The 16,297-nt window shown below is 51.6% G+C and overlaps 1 protein-coding gene across 2 annotated transcripts in view; it reads right to left on the bottom strand.

Annotated features, from left to right (window-relative positions):
* Positions 1–16,297, bottom strand: part of LOC148821100 (A-type potassium channel modulatory protein KCNIP1) — a 50,788-nt gene that overhangs the window by 8,985 nt on the left and 25,506 nt on the right. Inside the window, exon 1 of one of the 2 annotated variants that reach the window (XM_088932211.1) lies at positions 13,099–13,624. The exons of the other annotated variant lie outside the window; for it this stretch is intronic. Within the exon in view, the coding sequence (XP_088788337.1) occupies positions 13,099–13,156 (58 nt within the window). The 5' untranslated portion in view covers positions 13,157–13,624. Of the gene's footprint in view, positions 1–13,098; positions 13,625–16,297 lie in introns of those variants that run through there. 2 annotated transcript variants of the gene reach the window in all.

The following is a 16,297-nucleotide window of genomic DNA, read 5'->3' as shown; positions in this document are numbered from 1 at the left end:
CTGACCACACACAGTGTTGATCACACACTGCACTGGTAATGACACAGACACACTGTACACTGATCACACACAGCTGAGCCAATCCATGCTGACCACATTTTCATCCCCATGATCATCTTTAACAACAGGAGTGTTTTAACAGGCCAGCTAACTTTAGAAGCTCCCAGTACATACGATATGGGTGACGCTAAGAGAAGGTATTTTCCACAGCTCAGCACTTTTTCTCTCCCTGTGCCATACACCTGCACAGAGCCCCGGTTCGGGCCCATTTGCCTTCCAAGAGGAGAGGCCGTCATGAATAACCCCCAGGCCCACAGACAGCAGCCAACTGCGTACAAGGGGGCCTGGAGCCTGCAGTGACAGATCGTTACCACCAGGTGGAAGCAGACTCCAGGGAACTGAGCCCTGACTCACCCAGACGTAGAGCGGTAGAAATGGAAAGAGGAGGAGGTGGTGAAGAAAGGGGAGGGACAGAGAGAGGCAGATATTTACTAGCTGAATATTTAACCAAGATAAGAAACAGCAAAAAGAAACAGACCCTGACGAAATACAGGCTCAGCGACCACAGCTTGGCCATAGAAACTGGGCGACACAGGTAGACCTGGCTGTCCAGAGAGGACAGGCTCAGTGACCACAGCCTGGCCATAGAAACTGGACACAGACAGACCTGACTGTCCAGAGAGGACAGGCTCAGTGACCACAGCCTGGCCATAGAAACTGGACACAGACAGACCTGACTGTCCAGAGAGGACAGGCTCAGTGACCACAGCTTGGCTATAGAAACTGGACACAGACAGACCTGACTGTCCAGAGAGGACAGGCTGTGCTCCCACTGCCAGCAGGGAGAGGCAGAGATAGAGGTGAACTTCCTATTGCACTGTGACAGATACTCTGGGATTAGAGAAACATTCTTCCCTAAATTCAGAAATCTAATCCCAGAGTTCCCACACCTGCCAGAATCACAACGGGTCCCAATCCTACTGGGAGAGGGAGGAGGGAACTCAGTTGAACTGGCAGCCCAGTATGTGATCTCCTGTCACAGCCTGAGGAACAGTGAGTCTGTCTCCCAATAATGCTCAATATGTTTACAGTATATGTCAATATTTTATGCTACGTCTTTGTTGTAAATGTCTATAATATGTTTGTAAATTTTATTTTACTTTTATTTTTGTTTTGTTTCGTGTTCATTTTATTATTTCTATTTGTTTTGGCAACACCGATTGTACCCATCGGTCATGCTAATAAAGCACCTTGAATTGAATTGAGAGGCAGATAGAAGAAAGGGGTGAGGTGATGGAGGCTGAGAGAGAGGGAGATGGAATGCTGTGGATGCTGTAAGATTAAAGCAGTGCCAGAAACCATTGAATTTCAGCCTAATCAAACATCTTAATTCTTCCTTTCTCCTCCCTTCCTCTGTTTTTTCCCTTTCTCTGACTTGCTCTCTCTCCCACACTCCCCACCCCTCTCTCTGTGCACAAGTGCCTGGGAACCGACAGTATTTTCTCTCTAATCCACAGCCCTGCAGTTTCTCTGCCCCCACAGACTCACAATCCCACAATCCCTCAGTCCCTCAGCCCTACTGATTCACAATCCCTCAGCCCCTCAGCCCTACTGATTCACAATCCCACAATCCCTCAGCCCCTCGGACCCACAGACTCACAATCCCACAACACCTCAGCCTCACAGACTCACAGTCCCACAATCCCTCAGCCCTACAGATTCACAATCCCACAACCCCTCAGTCCCTCAGCCCTACAGATTCACAATCCCACAGCCCCTCAACTCCACAGGCTCACAACCCCTCAGCCTCACAGACCCACAGACTCACAATCCCACAATCCCTCAACCCTACAGATTCACAATCCCCCAATCCCTCAGCCCCTCAGACCCACAGACTCACAATCCCACAATCCCTCAGCCCCTCAGCCCTACTGATTCACAATCCCACAATCCCTCAGCCCCTCGGACCCACAGGCTCACAACCCCTCAGCCCCTCAGCTCCACAGGCTCACAACCCCTCAGCCTCACAGACCCACAGACTCACAATCCCACAATCCCTCAACCCTACAGATTCACAATCCCCCAATCCCTCAGCCTCTCAGACCCACAGACTCACAATCCCACAATCCCTCAGCCCCTCAGCCCTACTGATTCACAATCCCACAATCCCTCAGCCCCTCGGACCCTCAGTTTTACAATCTCTCAACCCAACAAACTCACAATCCCACCACCCCTCAGATCCACAGACTCACAATCCCACCACCCCTCAGATCCACAGACTCACAATCCCACCACCCCTCAGCTCCACAGGCTCACAATCCCACCACCCCTCAGCTCCACAGGCTCACAAGCCCTCACAGACCCACAATCGCACAACCCCATAGGCACACACACATTTGGTCTCTCAGTTCTACAGCCCTTTAACCCCACAGATAAATTCACCGGTGAAACCTGTCTGCTGAAAAATGCATGAAAGCAATTTCCAAGCCAGGCAGAGAGACCACAATGAATTCAACAAATTCCACAGAGCCCACAGCGCTCTGCAATAGCACTGTCTATCGCCAAGGCGGCCCTCTCTCCCACTCCCACTCCCACTCCCACTCTTTCCACCACACAGAAGATCAGACAGGGAGTGGGGGGCGTGATTAATAGCAGTCCTGCAGCTCTCTCAAAGGAGCCAGAAACACACCTCAGATGACAGGGAGGGAATGGGGTGGACAATCAAAGTAAACAGAGAAAGACTGCAGTGTGTTCAGTGGCTCAGTCTCACAGTGTCGTGCTGCAGAGTGTTCAGTGGCTCAGTCTCACAGTGTCGTGCTGCAGAGTGTTCAGTGGCTCAATGTCACAGTGCCGGGCTACAGTGTGTTCAGTGGCTCAATGTCACAGTGCCGGGCTACAGTGTGTTCAGTGGCTCAATGTCACAGTGCCGGGCTGCAGTGTGTTCAGTGGCTCAGTCTCACAGTGCCGGGCTACAGTGTGTTCAGTGGCTCAATGTCACAGTGCCGGGCTGCAGTGTGTTCAGTGGCTCAGTCTCACAGTGCCGGGCTGCGGTGTGTTCAGTGGCTCAGTCTCACAATGCCGGGCTGCAGAGTGTTCAGTGGCTCAGTGTCACAGTGCCGGGCTGCAGTGTGTTCAGTGGCTCAGTCTCACAGTACCTGGCTGCAGAGTGTTCAGTGGCTCAGTGTCACAATGCTGGGCTGTAGAGTGTTCAGTGGGGTAGCGGTGTGTTCAGTATCCTTTAATCCTGTACCTGCAGTGACAAGATTTTCTCTCTATATATGCAGTAGCTGAAGAATCTCTGTTTCTGCCCCACAGTGATTAAACTCATTTCCATAATCCGGATCAGCACAATCCCTGGGAACACGGTACACATGAGCACAATGATAACGAGCCCTGTCTCTATTACTGCTGTACTGCCACCATCCTGCCATTTGTAACTGGAACTACAGGGAACACTTAAGGTTGTAAGATCACCTTATTATGACTGAAAAATAGGGATTGAGCACAGCATCTCTGACACAGAGTGACTGAACACACCACGGCCCAGAGCTGTGACACTAAACCACTTAACACACCACGGCCCAGAGCTGTGACACTCAATGACTGAAAGACACTGCAGCCCAGCACTATGACACTGAGCTACTGAACACACTGCAGCCCAGCACTGTGACACTGAGCTACTGAACACACCAAAGCCCAGCACTGTGACACTGAGCCACTGAAAACACTGCAGCCCAGCACTATGACACTGAGCTACTGAACACACTGCAGCCCAGCACTGTGACACTGAGCTACTGAACACACTGCAGCCCAGCACTGTGACACTGAACACACTGCAGCCCAGTACTGTGACACTGAGCCACTGAAAACACTGCAGCCCAGCACTGTGACACTGAGCTACTGAACACACTGCAGCCCAGCACTGTGACACTGAGCTACTGAACACACTGCAGCCCAGCACTGTGACACTGAACACACTGCAGCCCGGCACAGTGACACTGAGCCACTGAACACACCAAAGCCCAGAGCAGTGACTGTAAACCACCGGACACACCACAGCCCAGAGCAGTGACTGTACACCACTGAACACACCAGGGCCCAGAGCTGTGACTGTAAACCACTGAACACACCACAGCCCAGAGCTGTGATTGTAAACCACTGAACACACCACATCCCAGAGCTGTGACTGTACACCACTGAACACACCACAGCCCAGAGCAGTGACTGTAAACCACTGAACACACCACAGCCCAGAGCTGTGACACCAAACCACCGAACACACCACAGCCCAGAGCAGTGACTGTAAACCACTGAACACACCACAGCCCAGAGCAGTGACTGCAAACCACTGAACACACCACAGCCCAGAGCTGTGACTGTACACCACTGAACACACCACAGCCCAGAGCTGTGACACCAAACCACCACACACACTGTGGTCCAGAGCAGGAAAGTTGGGACAGTCTGCAGCTCCTGGTCTCACACTACACGACACAGAGATCAAGTTCCTCTCTATGCTGATGACCAGGTTCTGCTGTCACCCACAGAACAGGGGCTGCAGCAGAGCCTGGCACTGCTGGAGCAGTACTGTCACACCTGGGCGCTGCCAGCCCATCTGGACCCAGAACAGGGGCTGCAGCAGAGCCTGGCACTGCTGGAGCAGTACTGTCACACCTGGGCGCTGCCAGCCCATCTGGACCCAGAACAGGGGCTGCAGCAGAGCCTGGCACTGCTGTAGCAGTACTGTCAGACCTGGGCGCTGCCAGCCCATCTGGACCCAGAACAGGGGCTGCAGTAGAGCCTGGCACTGCTGGAGCAGTACTGTCAGACCTGGGTGCTGACAGCCCATCTGGACCCACAACAGGGGCTGCAGCAGAGCCTGGCACTGCTGGAGCAGTACTGTCACACCTGGGCGCTGACAGTCAATCTGGGCAAGACCAAAGTTATGGTTTTCCAGAAAAAAGACAGGCCTCATGAAAACAAGTACCACTTCACAATCAACAACAACACATTGAAGCACACATCCAGCTACACATACCTTGGTCTGACTATCAGCTCATCTGGGAGTTTTGCCCTGGCAGTGAAGGCACTGAGGGAGAAGGCACTCAGGGCTTTCTACACAATAAGGAGGCTTTTCAACATCAACCCACCAACAAGAATCTGGCTCCAAATATTTGAAAGCGTAATCCAACCCATTGCCCTGTATGTGAAGGCAGTGAAGTGTGGGGTCCCCTCACAGACCAGGAGTACACTCAATGGGACAAACATCCCACTGTAAAAACATCCTCCAATGTGCAGAGGAAAACCCATAAGAATGTGTGTAGAGCCTAATTAGATCAATACCCACTGTTTAAACTTTCAAAAGAGAGCAATCAAATATTGGTTACACCTGAAACACACTGACCAGAGCTCCTACCACCACAAGGCCCTGCTGAGCCCAGAGAAGAGCCCCCTCAGACAGCTGGTCCTGAAGCTCACTGACACCAACCAACCTCAGGACAGCACAGCTAGAACATCATGGATCAAAGTCAATCAAAGCATAAGACAAGCCAAACAACACTACCTTACCCACTGGGACACACACAACGCTACCTCACCCACTGGGACACACACACAAACACAACATAAACTGGAACAGACAATACACTCTAGCTGAGTATGTGACCAGGGTAAGAGACAGAAAAAAGAAACAAGCCCTGACGAAGAGCAGGCTCAGTGTCCACAGCCTGGCCATAGAAACTGGACACAGACAGACCTGACTGTCCAGAGAGGACAGGCTCAGTGACCACAGCCTGGCCATAGAAACTGGACACAGACAGACCTGACTGTCCAGAGAGGACAGGCTCAGTGACCATAGCCTGGCCATAGAAACTGGACACAGACAGACCTGACTGTCCAGAGAGGACAGGCTCAGTGTCCACAGCCTGGCCATAGAAACTGGACACAGACAGACCTGACTGTCCAGAGAGGACAGGCTCAGTGTCCACAGCCTGGCCATAGAAACTGGACACAGACAGACCTGACTGTCCAGAGAGGACAGGCTCGGTGACCACAGCCTGGCCATAGAAACTGGACACAGACAGACCTGACTGTCCAGAGAGGACAGGCTCAGTGTCCACAACCTGGCCATAGAAACTGGACACAGACAGACCTGACTGTCCAGAGAGGACAGGCTCAGTGTCCACAACCTGGCCATAGAAACTGGACACAGACAGACCTGGCTGTCCAGAGAGGACAGGCTGTGCTCTTACTGCCAGCAGGGAGCAGCAGGGACAGAGATACACTTTCTGCTGCACTGTGAGAAATACTCTGGGATTAGACAAGCATTCTCTCTTAAAATAACAATTCTAATACCACAATTCCCACACCTGTTAGAATCAGCTTCCGCTGCTACTGGGAGAGGAAACTCAATAGAGCTGCAGCCCAGTCTGTGATCTTCTGGCACAGCCTGAGGAGCAGATAGTGAGCCTCTCAAATAATATTATTATGTTCAATATATTATGATATGTTAGTAGGTTGTTAATATATTGTTATGTTATTGTCCTGAACGTGTTTGTGCTTCGGCAAAACTGTAATTTTATGCAAGTTTAGCATGCAATAAAATTTCTTGAATTTGTATTTGAGAAACAGAGAGGGACAAAGACTGAGACTGTGTGTGACAGTGTGTTATTTTTTACCAGTCATTTTGTGCCTGTGTGTGACATTGTGTGTGGTGGTGGTGTTATTTTGTGACAGTTCTTGTGTATCAATGTATTTTATAGTGTTTGTTTGACAGTGAGCTGGAGTGTGTTTATATGCGTGTTTGTGAGAGTGTCTGTGTGTGACAGTAAATTGTACGGTGTCTCTGTGTGTGTCAGGGAGCTGGAGAGTGTCTATATGAGAATTTGTATGTCACACTTTATGTTTGTGTTTGTGTGTGACAGTGTGTGTCTGAAGGTTTATCTGTGTGGCAGTGTGTATTGTGAGTGCATCTGTGTGTGACGGTGTGTGTAACATTGTATGTGTATCTGTGTGTGACAGTTCATGTTTGAGTGTGACACTGTGTGCATTGAATTTATGTGTGGCAATATGTGTGTAACAATATATGGTTGTGTGTTTGTGTGTGAATCTGAGTATGTGTGTGATAGTACGTGTGAGCTTAGTGTAGTAAAATGTCCTCATTGTCATATCTGCTGACATATATACATTTAAGACAAAATGCTCATGAAGACTTCCTGCGCTAGACAACCATATCAAGGGACACATGGGTCGATTAGCGTAGCACACAGAAGATTGCCATTCTGATTAATTCAAGGGAAATTAATTCCTTTGAGGCAATCACGTTCTACACAAAGAATACTGCACCACTCTCACGCTGCACTGAAACTGATGTAGATACGAGAGTTCACATCTCCTCCACACAGACCCTGACACTGTACTCAAGCTCTACACAGTACACACCCTGACACTGTGCTCAAGCTCTATACAGACCCTGACACTCTAATAAGCTCTATATAGACCCTGACACTGTACTCAAGCTCTACACACACCCTGACACTGTACTCAAGCTCTATAGTGACCCTGACACTCTAATAAGCTCTATATAGACCCTGACACTCTAATAAGCTCTATATAGACCCTGACACTGTACTCAAGCTCTATACAGACCCTAACACTCTAATAAGCTCTATATAGACCCTGACACTGTACTCAAGCTCTATACAGATCCTGACACTCTAATAAGCTCTATATAGACCCTGACACTCTAATAAGCTCTATATAGACCCTGACACTGTACTCAAGCTCTACACACACCCTGACACTCTAATAAGCTCTATATGGACCCTGACACTGTACTCAAGCTCTACACACACCCTGACACTGTACTCAAGCTCTATAGTGACCCTGACACTCTAATAAGCTCTATATAGACCCTGACACTCTAATAAGCTCTATATAGACCCTGACACTGTACTCAAGCTCTATACAGACCCTGACACTCTAATAAGCTCTATATGGACCCTGACACTGTACTCAAGCTCTACACACACCCTGACACTGTACTCAAGCTCTATAGTGACCCTGACACTCTAATAAGCTCTATATAGACCCTGACACTGTACTCAAACTCCATACAGACCCTGACACTGTACTCAAGCTCTACACAGACCCTGACACTGTACTCAAACTCCATACTGACCCTGACACTGTACTCAAGCTCTACACAGACCCTGACATTGTACTCAAACTCCATACTGACCCTGACACTGTACTCAAGCTCTACACAGACCCTGACACTGTACTCAAACTCCATACTGACCCTGACACTGTACTCAAGCTCTACACAGACCCTGACACTGTACTCAAGCTCTACACACACTGTACTCAAGCTCTACACACCCTGACACTGTAAAGCTGTATACTGATCCTGACACTCTAATAAGCGCTATACAGACCCTGACACTGTACTCAAAGCTCTACACAGACCCTGAGACTGTACTCAAACTCCATACAGACCCTGACACTGTACTCAAGCTCTACACAGACCCTGACACTGTACTCAAACTCCATACTGACCCTGACACTGTACTCAAGCTCTATACAGACCCTGACACTGTACTCAAACTCCATACTGACCCTGACACACTGTACTCAAGCTCTACACAGACCCTGACACTGTACTCAAGCTCTACACACACTGTACTCAAGCTCTACACAGACCCTGACACTCTAATAAGCTCTATACTGACCCTGACACTGTACTCAAGCTCTACACACACCCTGACACTGTACTCAAGCTCTACACACACTGTACTCAAGCTCTACACAGACCCTGACACTCTAATAAGCTCTATATAGGCCCTGAAACTGTACTCAAGCTCTATACTGACCTGACACTACATATAACTGTTATAGATACAGTGACACTGTAAACACTCTCTTTGGAAACTGATACAGTATGCAAGCTGTATATCAATCCAGACAAATTATGCAAGCTCTATATACACCCTGAAATTATATACAAGCTTAATGTAAGCAATGAGGTTGTATAGAAGCTGTATGCAGATACAGTCACTGTATAAAAGCTGTATAGAATTCCTAACACTATATAGGAGTTCAACAGAGACCCTGACAGTGTTTTCACACACTACAAAGTTCTGACACTGTACAGAAGCCCACACGGAGCAATCACACAGTTCTACAGAGACTGCTAACCCTACATACTGTCCTCCCTGCCCCCCCCCCCCCCCGACATGCTGGCTGGTCTAGCTGGTGTCTGCCAATCGTGTGAGCCCCGCAGTCCTGTCCGGGGGGGCAGACGACCTCCGGATAATGGCCATCGGGCACGTGGAGCCCCAGCGCGGAAATGGGATTTTAATTGTGGTCTCGTGTAAGCTTGCTCATTAACATGGGAAACTAGCGGTCATGAGAAGAATGCGTGCCTTTTAAGAGAGCTATTATCCACAGCAGATCTCTGAAGCCGGAGAGACTGTCTGCCTGCTGAACGGACCAGCTGCGTTCCCGTTTCTCCATAGCAACCTGGTTGAACTCTCAACCCTCTGCGACTCCCCCCGCGCTTGCCCGAGTTACCGTGACAACGGCCCGCAAGGCGCAGGCTGTGCGCGGGCTTGGTAACCCACCTCTACGCTTCGTAACAGGCGCACCCGCCGCCCTGCCGACAGTGTTACTACACGCGCGCCCACGCAGACACGTCCCACACTCGCGCGCTCTCTTTACTTCACTCGGGCTCGCGGGGCGGCGACTCGCTCGCTTCGTTTCCTACTCGGTCTCGCTCAGCCTTTGGAAAGCGCGTTTACAGCGCAACTCTGCCGGAGCCGAGCTTTTCATACAGCTCCGCCTGTCTGCCTGCTCCCCCCGGCCCACACCTGTTACCTGCTCCCCTGTAACACTCCCGGCCCGTCCTCCCCAGGGGATCCCCCCGTGGTTTGGGGGTGCAGCCGCCTGTCAGCTGACAGGTCAGGCCCCTGAACTCCAGTCAGGCAGTGTGTCAGATCGCTGTCCAGCCAGGCAGTGTATCAGATCGCTGTCCAGTTAGTCTGTGTGTCAGATCGCTGTCCACTCAGGCAGTGTGTCAGATCGCTGTCCAGTCAGTCTGTGTGTCAGATCGCTGTCCACTCAGGCAGTGTGTCGGATCGCTGTCCAGTCAGGCAGTGTGTCGGATCGCTGTCCAGTCAGGCAGTGTGTCAGATCCCTGTCCAGTCAGTCTGTGTGCCAGATCGCTGTCCAGCCAGGCAGTGTGTCAGATCGCTGTCCAGTCAGTCTGTGTGTCAGATCGCTGTCCAGTCAGGCAGTGTGTCAGATCGCTGTCCAGTCAGGCAGTGTGTCAGATCACTGTCCACTCAGGCAGTGTGTCAGATCGCTGTCCAGTCAGTCTGTGTGTCAGATCGCTGTCCAGCCAGGCAGTGTGTCAGATCGCTGTCCAGTCAGTCTGTGTGTCAGATCGCTGTCCAGCCAGGCAGTGTGTCAGATCGCTGTCCAGTCAGTCTGTGTGTCAGATCGCTGTCCACTCAGGCAGTGTGTCAGATCGCTGTCCAGTTAGTCTGTGTGTCAGATCACTGTCCACTCAGGCAGTGTGTCAGATCGCTGTCCAGTCAGTCTGTGTGTCAGATCGCTGTCCAGTCAGGCAGTGTGTCGGATCGCTGTCCAGTCAGGCAGTGTGTCAGATCGCTGTCCAGTCAGTCTGTGTGCCAGATCGCTGTCCAGCCAGGCAGTGTGTCAGATCGCTGTCCAGTCAGGCAGTGTGTCAGATCACTGTCCACTCAGGCAGTGTGTCAGATCGCTGTCCAGTCAGTCTGTGTGTCAGATCACTGTCCACTCAGGCAGTGTGTCAGATCGCTGTCCAGTCAGTCTGTGTGTCGGATCGCTGTCCAGTCAGGCAGTGTGTCAGATCACTGTCCAGTCAGTCTGTGTGCCAGATCGCTGTCCAGCCAGGCAGTGTATCAGATCGCTGTCCAGTCAGGCAGTGTGTCGGATCGCTGTCCAGCCAGGCAGTGTGTCAGATCGCTGTCCAGTCAGTCTGTGTGTCAGATCGCTGTCCACTCAGGCAGTGTGTCAGATCGCTGTCCAGTCAGGCAGTGTGTCGGATCGCTGTCCAGTCAGGTAGTGTGTCAGATCGCTGTCCAGTCAGGCAGTGTGTCGGATCGCTGTCCAGTCAGGAAGTGTGTCAGATCGCTGTCCACTCAGGCAGTGTGTCAGATCGCTGTCCAGTCAGTCTGTGTGTCGGATCGCTGTCCAGTCAGGCAGTGTGTCAGATCGCTGTCCAGTCAGTCTGTGTGCCAGATCGCTGTCCAGCCAGGCAGTGTGTCAGATCGCTGTCCAGTCAGGCAGTGTGTCAGATCGCTGTCCATTCAGCCAGTGTGTCAGATTGCTGTCCAGTCAGTATCAGATTGTTGTCCAGTCAGGCAGTGTGTCAGATCGCTGTCCAGTCAGTCTGTGTGTCAGATCGCTGTCCAGTCAGTCTGTGTGTCGGATCGCTGTCCAGTCAGGCAGTGTGTCAGATCGCTGTCCAGTCAGTATCAGATCGCTGTCCAGTCAGTCTGTGAGTCAGATCGCTGTCCAGTCAGTATCAGATTGTTGTCCACTCAGGCAGTGTGTCAGATCGCTGTCCAGTCAGTCTGTGTGTCAGATCGCTGTCCAGTCAGGCAGTGTGTCAGATTGCTGTCCAGTCAGTATCAGATTGTTGTCCAGCCAGGCAGTGTGTCAGATCGCTGTCCACTCAGGCAGTGTGTCAGATCGCTGTCCAGTCAGGCAGTGTGTCAGATTGCTGTCCAGTCAGTATCAGATTGTTGTCCAGTCAAGCAGTGTGTCAGACCGCTGTCCAGTCAGTCTGTGTGTCAGATCGCTGTCCAGTCAGGCAGTGTGTCAGATCACTGTCCAGTCAGGCAGTTTGTCAGATCACTGTCCAGCCAGGCAGTGTGTCAGATTGCTGTCCAGTCAGGCAGTTTGTCAGATCGCTGTCCAGTCAGTATCAGATTGTTGTCCAGCCAGGCAGTGTGTCAGATCGCTGTCCAGTCAGGCAGTGTGTCAGATCACTGTCCAGCCAGGCAGTGTGTCAGATTGCTGTCCAGCCAGGCAGTGTGTCAGATTGCTGTCCAGTCAGTATCAGATTGTTGTCCAGCCAGGCAGTGTGTCAGATCGCTGTCCAGTCAGGCAGTGTGTCAGATCGCTGTCCAGCCAGGCAGTGTGTCAGATGGCTGTCCAGTCAGTCTGTGTGTCGGATCGCTGTCCAGTCAGGCAGTGTGTCGGATCGCTGTCCAGTCAGTCTGTGTGTCAGATCGCTGTCCAGTCAGGCAGTGTGTCAGATCGCTGTCCAGCCAGGCAGTGTGTCAGATCGCTGTCCAGTCAGTCTGTGTGTCAGATCGCTGTCCAGTCAGGCAGTGTGTCAGATCGCTGTCCAGCCAGGCAGTGTGTCAGATCGCTGTCCAGTCAGTCTGTGTGTCAGATCGCTGTCCAGCCAGGCAGTGTGTCAGATCGCTGTCCAGCCAGGCAGTGTGTCAGATAGCTGTCCAGTCAGGCAGTGTGTCAGATAGCTGTCCAGCCAGGCAGTGTGTCAGATCGCTGTCCAGTCAGGCAGTGTGTCAGATCGCTGTCCAGTCAGGCAGTGTGTCGGATCGCTGTCCAGTCAGTCTGTGTGTCAGATCGCTGTCCAGTCAGTATCAGATTGTTGTCCAGCCAGGCAGTGTGTCAGATCGCTGTCCAGTCAGTCTGTGTGTCAGATTGCTGTCCAGTCAGGCAGTGTGTCAGATCGCTGTCCAGTCAGTCTGTGTGTCAGATCGCTGTCCAGTCAGGCAGTGTGTCAGATCGCTGTCCAGTCAGTCTGTGTGTCAGATCGCTGTCCAGCCAGGCAGTGTGTCAGATCGCTGTCCAGTCAGTCTGTGTGTCGGATCGCTGTCCAGTCAGGCAGTGTGTCAGATCGCTGTCCAGTCAGTCTGTGTGTCAGATCGCTGTCCAGTCAGGCAGTGTGTCAGATCGCTGTCCAGCCAGGCAGTGTGTCAGATCGCTGTCCTGTCCAGTCAGTATCAGATTGTTGTCCAGTCAGGCAGCCTGTCAGTCAGGAGGCGTGTTGGTCAATCATAGTGTGTCAGATTAATCTCATACCTCTGGAGGGTCTCCTCTGCTTCGTTTGCATGGTGAGCGTGCCCACCACTGCGCCCATGCTGTTGCCGTGGAAACAGGCGTGTACCTGTCCAGGTGTCAGTCCTGCCTCCCGAGGGGCTCCCAGCGCCGGCCGGGCACTCCTTGTCCCCCCTCGCTCGGCGTGCCCTGTCCAGCAGTGCTGGGCTGCGGCTCCGCTCGGGTGCAGAGCTGCAGCTCTCTCGCATGCACACAGACACGCGGCTCCTGTTTGCCTTGCGCTCTGCCTCTCCGTCGTTCTCTCTTCCTCTCCCTCTTTCTCCCCCGCTCTCCCCCCGTCCGCTCGCTCTCCCTCTCTTCTCTCTTCTCCCTCTCCCCTCTCGCTCCCCCTCTCCCCCTTCCTCCCTCTCTCTATCACTCTCCTCTCCCTTCTCTCCCCCCTCCCTCTCTCTATCACTCTCTCTCTCCCTCTCTCCCCTTCTCTCCCCCCTCCCTCTCTCTATCACTCTCCTCTCCCTTCTCTCCCCCCTCCCTCTCTCTATCACTCTCTCTCTCTCCCTCTCCCCTTCTCTGCCCCTCTATTACCCTCCTACCACTCTCTCTCTCCCTTCTCTCCCCTCTTCCTCTGTCTTCCTCCCTCTCCCTCTATCACTCTCTCCCTCCCTCTCCCTCTCTCTATCACTCTCTCTCTCCCCCTCCCCCTCTTTCTTTCACTCTCTCTCCCCCTCTCTCTCTCTCTATCACTCTCTCTCTCCCCCTCTCCCCCCTTCCTCCCTCCCTCTCTCTCTCTCCCTCTCAAATTTAAATTCCGATTTCTCTGCCTCTCTGTTGTTATTCAGAGGCAGTACTGTTGCTGTCAGACCCCCCCCTCTCTCAGTGCAGCCCCCTCTGACAGAGGGATCAGAAAACCAGGGCTGGAACAAAGCTCTTTCTCTCTCTCTCCCTCTCTCTCTGTCCCCCTTTCTTTCTCTCCCTCTCTCCCTGCCTTCCGCCCCCTCTCTCTCTCATTCACACTCAATAAGTCAGAATCCCCCTCAGCATACTAACCTCGCTGTCTGCTAGGAATCTCTCGCTCGTTCCGTGTGGTTGTGTGTGTGATGTGAATGGATAAGTGCTCATACACACGGCACAACCAGCTAGATTTCGCTTATCTATCTGCCTCTGTATTAGTCTATCCACCCGTCTGCCTGCCTGCCTATGACTCTGGTCATCTCTCTGTCTGTCTGCCCATCTGTTTTTCTGTCTATGGATCTGTCTGTCTGCCTGTGCCTGTCTGTCTGACTGCCTGTCTGTGTGTCTGTAGGTCTGCTTGCCTGTGTGTCTGTCTGTAGGTCTGCATGCTTGTGTGTCTGCCTGTGTGTCTGTAGGTCTGCCTGTCTGTGTGTCTGCCTGTGTGTCTGTAGGTCTGCTTGCCTGTGTGTCTGCCTGTGTGTCTGTAGGTCTGCCTGCCTGTGTGTCTGCCTGTGTGTCTGTAGGTCTGCTTGCCTGTGTGTCTGTCTGTAGGTCTGCCTGCCTGTGTGTCTGTCTGTGTGTCTGTAGGTCTGCTCACCTGTGTGTCTGTCTGTGTGTCTGTCTGTAGGTCTGCTCACCTGTGTGTCTGTCTGTAGGTCTGCTCACCTGTGTGTCTGTCTGTGGCTCTACCCTCCTGTGTTTCTGCCTGCCTGCCTGTGTGTCTGTCCAATTCAAAGGCATTAATTGCCTTGATCACAGCTGTGCCAATACAGTCATGCAGTCAAAGCAAAGAGCACACAGTGACATTTACAATTGAAGTGGATTTTGAGTGAATGACATGGAAATAAAAGCTGTCCAGAAAGTGCAATTTCAGCTGCTTTCTGTAAATCACCATGGTGCCCACATTTACAAAAACAGCTCAAGGTTCTTCATTTAAAAATGAGCACAGAGGACTAATATGCATGTAATGCATTAAACATTAATGTAATATTGTGAAACTATAATCCAAACAGAACTTTTACTTTAATATTTTATATCTACGTCAATTTCCCTGTACAAATTATATGAAATAAGGCATGAAAGTGCACTGACTGAGCACTGTAAAGCCTGGAGTGGATCAGACTGCTCTGCAGCAGGAGTCTGTCTGACAGTACTATAAAGACTGGTGGATATAAATTTACTGATGGTGTAGAGTGGAGTTCTCTGCAGTTATCTGTATGCGTGCTGATAAGAGGAGCGTTAATTTGAGGTTGCAGTTGTGTTTTGTTACAGTGCTTTACTGGAAGAAAGACAGATTGAAGATTTATGCCAGACGCTCCCAAACCACAGATCAATACACAAACACAAGAAAAATCAAAATTGCAGCTTAATGATTTCTGCTTTGCCCCACATACCAGCAAATAACGGAGAGATACAGTCTGGAACACTGCACTGCGATTTCACTCCTGGACTCAGAGAGCTGAGCCCAAAGAAGAGCCCCCCTCAGCCCCCTCAGCCCACAACCAACCTCAGGACAGCATCATTAAAACACGAATCAAAGTCAACCACAGCAGAACGCAAGCCAAACAACACTACCTCACCCACTGGCACACACACAACACTACCTTACCTGCATCAACTGGAGCGATGCAGGACCCTAAACAGACAAGACATACCAGATGAGTGTCTGACCAGGGGAAGAGACAGCAAAGAGAAACAGACCCTGATGAAGTGCAGGCTCAGTGACCACAGCCTGGCCATAGAGACTGAACACAGACAGACCTGACTGTCCAGAGAGGACAGGCTCAGTGACCACAGCCTGGCCAGAGAAACTGGACACAGACAGACCTGACTGTCCAGAGAGGACAGGCTCAGTGACCACAGCCTGGACAGAGAAACTGGACACAGACAGACCTGACTGTCCAGAGAGGACAGGCTCAGTGACCACAGCCTGGCCATAGAAACTGGACACAGACAGACCGGACTGTCCAGAGAGGACAGGCTCAGTGACCACAGCCTGGCCAGAGAAACTGGACACAGACAGACCTGACTGTCCAGAGAGGACAGGCTCAGTGACCACAGCCTGGACAGAGAAACTGGACACAGACAGACCTGACTGTCCAGAGAGGACAGGCTCAGTGACCACAGCCTGGACAGAGAAACTGGACACAGACAGACCTGACTGTCCAGAGAGGACAGGCTCAGTGACCACAGCCTGGCCATAGAAACTGGACACAGACAGACCTGACTGTCCAGAGAGGACAGGCTCAGTGACCACAGCCTGGACAGAGAA

Source organism: Atractosteus spatula, chromosome 14, assembly GCF_055471065.1.
Source record: "Atractosteus spatula isolate fAtrSpa1 chromosome 14, fAtrSpa1.hap1, whole genome shotgun sequence".
Lineage (NCBI taxonomy): Eukaryota > Metazoa > Chordata > Actinopteri > Semionotiformes > Lepisosteidae > Atractosteus > Atractosteus spatula.
Note: the sequence above shows the minus strand (reverse complement) of the source record. Positions and strands in the feature narration are given on the sequence as shown.